The 8483-nt window shown below is 37.8% G+C and overlaps 1 protein-coding gene across 1 annotated transcript in view; it reads right to left on the reverse strand.

Annotated features, from left to right (window-relative positions):
- Positions 1-8483, reverse strand: part of RBM6 (RNA binding motif protein 6) — a gene marked incomplete at its 3' end in the record, with an annotated part of 98596 nt that overhangs the window by 61123 nt on the left and 28990 nt on the right. Inside the window, exon 5 of the mRNA XM_008571539.1 lies at positions 6032-6101. Coding sequence (XP_008569761.1) covers positions 6032-6101 — 70 coding nt within the window. The remainder of the gene's footprint in view (positions 1-6031; positions 6102-8483) is intronic.

Below are 8483 nucleotides of genomic sequence, written 5' to 3' on the forward strand. Positions count from 1 at the left end.
GCGCTCCCAAGCGGCGCACTGTAGCAGTGTGCCACCGGGCCGGCCCAACATTCTTATTTTTTAAGCTCAAAAAGCTTTCCTTAAGGCTCATCTGTAAATATCCTCCCCAAATGTGGTACCAAACCTGATAAGACTCCTGGTTAAAAACAGGACCAAGGAGCTGGACAATTAGTTCAGTTGGTCAGAGTTCAGTGTTGATAACATGAAGGTTTGGGGTTTGGATCATTGTACCAGCCAGCTGCCAAAAAAACGGAAAAAGAAAAAAAAGAAAAAAAAAAAACAGGACCAGGGTTCGGATGCCTGTATCAGCCAGCCACCCCCACCAAAAAAACCCCAAAAACAACCAACCAACCATCCAAACAAAAACAAAGGACCTTCTACAGTTTTAGAGATGTGACAAGAATATTTGATATTTTCCAATCAGCTTATGATCAGCTTTTCTATAAGAAACTAAAAGTGTTTACTTGTCTATTCTATAAATGCCCAAAACAATGCAAAATGTGTACTTATACTTTTCGATTATAATTTATTTTTTCTAAATGATGTTAAGATATTGTGTCTTTAGCTACTCCACTTGGGATACCATAAACTATGCACACTTTATAACGTCAGCGTCAATTTTCCAGTTTCACAATGGATTTCTGCCCCTAACTTGAAAGATCCTATCTGGATTTTTCTTTTTAAGGAAGACACTTCTATTTTGTCATCATGGAGGTAAAGACTCAAACGATTTCAACTGTGAATAATGAAATCACATGAATCTGTTACCCTTAAGAAATGCAAGGGTATGGGTCCTTTACTGTCACTCTCAGTAGACCCAAAACGCTATGGCAGGAGACCAAGTGATCTGGTCACTGCAAATGCTCACTTCCTAAGAAGAAATTTCTTTCCCAAGACCACAAAAACTGCCCATTCACCATGTGAACACTGACAGAATCAAGCAAGATATTGCTTCTTTCTATTAATACCACCTTAGTAATCCTCTATCAGTAGTTAATGAAACAGTACTAAAGTGATTCTGTAGCACTTCAGTTACCATAGAGGGTTGCTTTCTGTATTTGAGACTTATCAGGAAACATAGCCCTGAAGTTATATCATTTTTGCTTAAATGGTACAAATCCTTTTTGAAAAAAAATCACAGTAAGCTTATGTACTATATATAGTATGCAGATCTACCTAAAAATCAATAGCAATTCATCTGCATTCATATGTCACAGAAACACTGTAAGAATGAGATCTACAACAATTCCAAGATCTCTTGGAGGAAGTATACTACATAAGCAGAAAGAACAACTAAAGACATAAAATAAAATCAATACTACTCTAGCTCCTGCGCCAGCTCTGTAGAACAGGAGAACAGATATCAGGTAGGCAAGGCATGTGCATAGCATGGGGTCCCAAAGCACATAGCATTAGTTTTATCTACTTACAGAAGGTCCACTTACTAAGTCACTTTTAAACTGTGTAAAAAGTTCTAGAATAAAGAATCTAAATAAAGTTAATCTAACGCAGTGGTTCTCACAATTCAGGGCATATCACGACCATCTAGAGGACCTGTTAAAGCACAGATTGCTGGGTCTCACTCCCATAGTTTCTGATTCACTAAGTCTAGAGTTGAACCAGAGAATTTGGATTTCTAACTAGTTCCAAGGGGGTGATGATGATGCTGTACTAGGACACACTTTGAGAACCATTGCTCTATAGTTTACTTGTTGACAGAAGCTGTTCACTGCAGTCTTCAGCTTGCAGGGTTTCTGCTGATCATTTAAAAATAAAATACATCAGCTTTATGTCAGTTTTTAGACTTTTTACTAGATATAATTTCCAAGTTACAAAAAAGTTGCAAGAATAATAGTAAAGGAAAATACTCACATACCTTTACCCAGATTCAACTATTGATAACCTTTTGCTCCAAATACTCTATCATTACTCACTTCCACCCTTCTTCATATACATCGAATATTTTTTCTAAGCCATATGAGAGAAAGTTGCATACATCATGGTCCTTAACTTCTAAAAACTTCAGTGTGTATTTTCTAATAGGGATGTTCTCTAACGTAACCACAGTAGTTACCAACTTCAGTGAATTTAGCACTGATACACCACTATGACAATCAAAATATAGAACAATTCCATTATACCCCCAAATTCCCTCATGCTTCCACTTTATAATCAACTCCTTCCCCAACACCATGGCAACCACTATTTCCTATTCCTAAAATTTTGCCTTTTTGGGCTGGCCTGTGGCTCACTTGGGAGAGTATGGTGCTGATAACACCAAGGCCATGGGTTTGGATCCCTATATAGGGATGGCCAGTTAGCTCACTTGGGAGAGCGTGGTGCTAACACCACCAAATCAAGGGTTAAGATCCCCTTACCAGTCGAAAAAAAAAAATTTTTTTTTGGCCTTTTCCAGAATGTTATGTAAGTTGAATTGTAACAGTACATAGCCTTAAAAAAAAAAAAGTAATCAAATACACATAACATAAAATGCACAATTTTAAAGTGTATAAGTCAGTAGCATTAAGTACATTCACAATGCTGAGCAACCATCACCACTATCTAGCTCCAGAAGATTTTTATCACCCCAAAAGGAAACCCCATACCCATTAAGCAGTCATTCCCTCATTCCCCATTCCCCCAGCTCCTGGCAACCACCAATCTGCTTTCTGTCTCTATGGATACACCTATTCTGGATATTTCATATTAATGGAATCTGGCCTCTTTCATATTTTCAAGGCTCACTCAAATTGTAGCATATATCAGTATTTCATTCCTTCTTATGGCAGTGTATACAGTCTTTTGAGTCTGGTTTCTTTCATTCAGCATAATGCCTTGGAGATTCATCCATATTATTATGTGCATAAGTAGTTTCTTCATTTTTATTGCTGAGTAGTATTCTATTATATGCATATATCAGAGTTTGTTAGCCCAGTCACCAAAATACATTTTACTCCTGATACTTTTTCCAGGAATATAATCATATAAACTCAAGGTAATTAACAAGGTTATAATATATTTGCAAATGACAAATAAAAACCTCAAATATACAGAACATACGTAGGTCCCCAATCCCTTATATGCAATTCCAAAATCCAAAAATCCCTTAAATATCAAGTTTTTAGTAAATATTCAATGAAGTCTTTTTGAGGCAAATCTTGGACTATACTACACTGAGTCCCTTTATAGGCTTTAATCTTCTCAGTAAAAATATTCATACATTTTGCTGCAAAACTATTATGTCTGAATATACATTCCCTAGGGGATATAATTCACACATGATCTACGTACCACATTACATTTCTATAACCAGAAAAATTCATAAACTCATCTAACTTCACGGGTTCTGGATAAAAGTTGTGGTCTTATACTTACACAGCTCTAAACAGGACAAAAATTAAATACATGACTAGAGTCAGTGAATAGGCATTAATTTTTTCTCTCTGTTATAGACCAGCTCTCATTAAATCATTTAAAAGATAAACTCTACCCCACAATCCTCCTCATATAAGCAATATCCATCCTGTATGGTCTCTGCAGGTCATTACCCATCCTAAAAAACAGACTGGTTTTCATTTATAAATGTCACCTTTTCGGGGCTGGCCAGTTAGCTCAGTTGGTTAAAGTATGGTGTTATAACACCTAGGTCAAAGGTTTGGATTCTCTTACCGGCCACCGGCCAAAAAAAAAAAAAAAAGCCACCTTTTCCAATGAGATTTGCATATGATCTTTTAACAAGTAAATGTTAAAGTTCTCTGAACATCTGATTGTTACAAGACACATTCTTCAACAGATGTGTAAGACTCGAGCTGCACTGCTGTGAAACCTTAACTACCGTTAAATGCTCCTCACCTGAAAGGAGATCACGGCTACTCTCCACATACAGCATGGATACTTATCCATTCCAAACATACTGGGAACCTACCAAGTGTTAAGCTCTAAACAGGAGGGAACAAGACAGACAAGGCTCCTGCTGTCATGAAGCTAATCCTCTAATGAGAGGAATAAGATACACAAAACTACTAAGAAAAATATCACAGTGATAAATCCTATGCCAACAAACAAGGATATAATGAAAATTGACTAAATATTGATTTTAGATTTGGAGAGTGAGGCGAAATTGAAGCCAAGAACTAAACTCCAGAAGATGAGAGGGTCAGAGGGAAGAGTAGTGCAAAGGCCCTGACACAGAAAGAAGTTTATATTGTTCAAGGACTAGAAGAAAGCTCAGTGTGGCTACAGCAAAACAGAGAAGGTGGAGAACAGTACAGGATGAAGTCAAACAGCCAAGGCCAACTCATGCAGGGTTTTGTAAGTCAGAACAAGGACTTGGGAATTTCTTCCAAGTGAGATGGAAGGCTATTAAGAGAGTTTTAGGCATGGGAATAATGTTATCTGACTGAGATTTTCAAAAGTTCCTTCTACATGTTACACAGAGATGTATTATGTATAACATGGAACTAGTAATCCAATCCTATCATAAAAAGAGAAAAACCACATATATATATTTTTTAAAATACACTATCACTTCATATAATAAAATGCTAAGAAAAGATTGCATTTACTGAATGATGTTTTTGTTTTTTAACCACTGTCCTGAATGATTTCACATGTGTATCAATATCTTTGGTCTGCCAATTATGCTTCTAATAACTACCACAGCCAGCAAATTTAAAAACTTCCTCCTGGACCCTGTACATTAATGTAATTTTTACTCTGCTTACAAATCTGACAGTATGAATAGAAAACTGATGAGTAATAAAGATAGTAAAGAGTTTGAACTGTTGCTATTTAAACATTAAGACATCTTTTCTTTCTAAAATATGTCAATACTTAATAAAAGCACAGTTCATGAAACAAGATTGAAGCTGAGGTTATTACCCTGTGAGTTAAAAAGCATCTCCATCCTGTAAATTCTACCTTTAGTTCCCAAAGAAACCATGAATGAGACACATGCAAAAAATAGAAAATAACCAACAAAAGAAAGGTATGCAAGAACAGCATAACTACCCCTACTCATGTTTCCACAAATTCAGGGTTAATGCTTATTTTTAAGACATAAATAATTAGCTTTCTGAGAAATAATACTTCTGAGTTTGTTCTCAAATTACAGAAAAAATATTTCTGAACTTAACACAAATATTCTTTCAATCACAAAAATTTATTTTTGTGCATAATTTTCCTCTGCAGAACCAATTTGAAGAACGAGCTACCTGCACATAATTAATGCAAAATTTTTATTCCATGGTAAACTGTTTAAAAATAAAATATATCCTCAAAAATATAACACCCTCTTAGTTGGAGATTTATTTAACTGGATTACTGAAATTCTAAATTATGTGAAAAGACTAATGCTCTACTTTATTCAATTTAAAATTCTACAAAACAGATCACTTGAAGATTACCTTTAATAAAATTTTGAAGGAACTTACTGAATTCGGTACTCTGCTATACTAGGAAGATACTCTGAAAAGTTTAACCTGCAGTTCAGACCACAGAACAGAAGTCAAAGAGAAAGCTCTTCTGGATCTACTCATGGATTTCAACAAAATAGCTATTGCAGGACTCCATTCTCAGAACAAGACTAGAAATTCAAGAAACTACTAATTTGTACAATCTCTCTGGAAAGTTGTAAATTTCACTCCAAGGCAATGAAATATAAAATTTTACATACATCAAGTTTATTAAATCCTACTAGGCTTAAACATAAACATTCCACCACCATGAAAAACATAAATAGCAAGTTTAATATTACATAAAATATATTCAGGGACAAATGCTGAAACACTCACTTTATAACGGACAGGTACTCAGAAGAACTGAAACATGCACCCTCATAGCCCATGTGTACACAAACATCCACAAAGAACCACAACTAAGACTAAAGCTGGTTGTTATTTGAAGGCATCAACAAGAGGCCTCTGGAAATCTTAAATGTGGTTTCTTAAAAAAATTTTTGAGTAGCACATGATGCAAAGTTCTGGCAAAGACGCTTCCTAACCCAAGACCACATGCATGTCAAGAAACTCACCTGTGTTACACTCCTTCAACTGCAAGTCTTTTGCAGGCATGCCATCAGGAGTCCGAAAGGCATCGAGAATCTGCAAGAATATGGTATTTACACTAATGATACAAATCAGTTAAACGCTGAATATTATGTTTCCCCTACTGGTTTTTAGTCTACATACTTTAAAGCTACGATTATTTTATAAAGGCAAAATTAAGCCATGCACACTCTAGGCATTCACAAAATTTTGAATGAGTAGAACATAATTATTCAAAAATTTGAGTATTTGAGAAAGGCAGAAGAGCATAACCTTCAAGAGCTCAAGTTCTAGGGCCAGCCCATGGCTCACTTGGGAGAGTACGGTGCTGATAACACCAAGGCCATGGGTTCGGATCCTATATAGGGATGGCTGGTTCGCTCATTGGCTGAGCGTGGTGCTGACAACACCAAGCCAAGAGTTAAGATCCCCTTACTGGTCATCTTTTAGCAGGAAAAAGAAAAAAGAGCTCAAGTTCTGAAATCAGACTGCCTGCATTCCAAGCCTCTCCTGCTCACTTGCTGTATAACTTTTTTACTGGTCATCTTTTAGCAGGAAAAAGAAAAAAGAGCTCAAGTTCTGAAATCAGACTGCCTACATTCCAAGCCTCTCCTGCTCACTTGCTGTATAACTTTCTAGTACCCAGTTTCTCATCTGTTAAACATAAAATGATGCACTGAGCTCATTCCAATCCAGTGTCTTAGCATTTAAACTCCCTCAGACTGGTCTACTATTTTCCCCATCTTCAAATGGACTGTTCTCCCACTTCATTCAGGCCTGGGCTCAAATGTTACTTCCTCAGTGATGCCTTCCCTAACTACTCAGTCTAAAATGACCCCAGCAGGGCCGGCCCGTGGCTCACTTGGGAGAGTGTGGTGCTGATAACACTAAGGCCATGGGTTTGGATCCCTATACAGGGATGGCCGGTTAGCTCGCTTGGGAGAACCTGGTGCTGACAACACCAAGTCAAAGGTTAAGATCCCCTTAACCGGTAATCTTTAAAAAATAAATAAATAAAATAAAATGGCCCCAATCCCAGTGACACACTAAAACTTTACTTCAGTTTTCCTCAGAGCTTTTAACAGTGACTGAAATTGTTACCATTTGCTTGCTTTTTTATTATCCATGGAGGCAGTGACTTTTAATATTCACTGCTATATAGTAACTCAGGGCCCTGAACACTGCCTGGCACACAGTAGTGCTTAATATTTGGAGTGAATGAATTAAGAGTACCCACTCACAAGATACTGTGATAATTAAATGAACTAACGCTTGTAAGTATCACACAATGCTTGGCACAGAGTAAGTACTGTTAGCTCTTGCTGTTTTAATATTCTGACCACTTCTTCCATAAATTCAGCCATAATTTTGTCAGCCAATCCTTTAACACTGGGCAGTTAGGCAGTTTTTACGATTGTAAACAAACTGCATTTTTATGTATGTACTGCAGAAATAATGTGCCCTTTAGGATGATTATCAGGTCTGAAGATAGCAATCATGTACCAAAAAAAAATTTTTTTTTTCCTTTTTGTCTTTTTTCGTGACCGGCAACGGATTGCAACCCTCAGTGTCGCGCTTGTACCGGATCGCAACAGGATCGCAACCCTCGGTGTTGCGCCCGCACCTCGCTCAGCCAGTGAGTGGCCGGTCTGTATGTGGGATCCGAACCCTCGCCGGGAGCGCCACCACGCTCCCAAGCGGCGCACTGTAGCAGTGCGCCACTGGGCCAGCCCCCTCCAAAAAATTCTTTTTTTTTAAGCAAATTTCACTTCAGTGAATACATGTATAACTGATGAAATCTAAATAAGCTCTATAAGGGCCAGCCTGTGGCTCCCTCGGGAGAGTGCAGTGCTGATAACACCAAGGCCACGGGTTCAGATCCCTACATACGGATGGCCGGTTCACTCACTCGGAGAGCATGCTGACAACACCAAGGCAAGGGTTAAGATCCCCTTACCGGTCATCTTTAAGTAAATAAATAAGCTCTACAGATTATACCAAAGTCAATTTCCTGGTCTAGATATTAATGCTATAGTTATGCAAAATGTTAACACTGAGGGAGGCTTTAATTGGATTACCGAAATTCTAAATTCTGTGAAAAGACTAATGCTCCACTTTACTCAACTTAAAATTCTACAAAATTGGGCCGAGCCCGTGGCGCACTCGGGAGAGTGCGGCGCTGGGAGCGCAGCAGTGCTCCCGCCGCGGGTTCGGATCCTATATAGGGATGACCGGTGCACTCACAGCGCTCACTGGCTGAGCGCGGTGCGGCCGGTCTCAAAAAGGACAATAAATAAATAAAAAATAAAGGTAATTTTTGGCTGGCTGGTTAGCTCAGTTGGTCAGTGTGGTGTTAATAACCATCAAGGTAAGAGGTTCAGATCCCTGTACTGGTCAGCTGCCACAAAAAAAAAGAGATCTTTTTTTTTTTTTTTTTTT

This window comes from Galeopterus variegatus, unplaced genomic scaffold, assembly GCF_000696425.1.
Source record: "Galeopterus variegatus unplaced genomic scaffold, G_variegatus-3.0.2 Scaffold701, whole genome shotgun sequence".
NCBI lineage: Eukaryota > Metazoa > Chordata > Mammalia > Dermoptera > Cynocephalidae > Galeopterus > Galeopterus variegatus.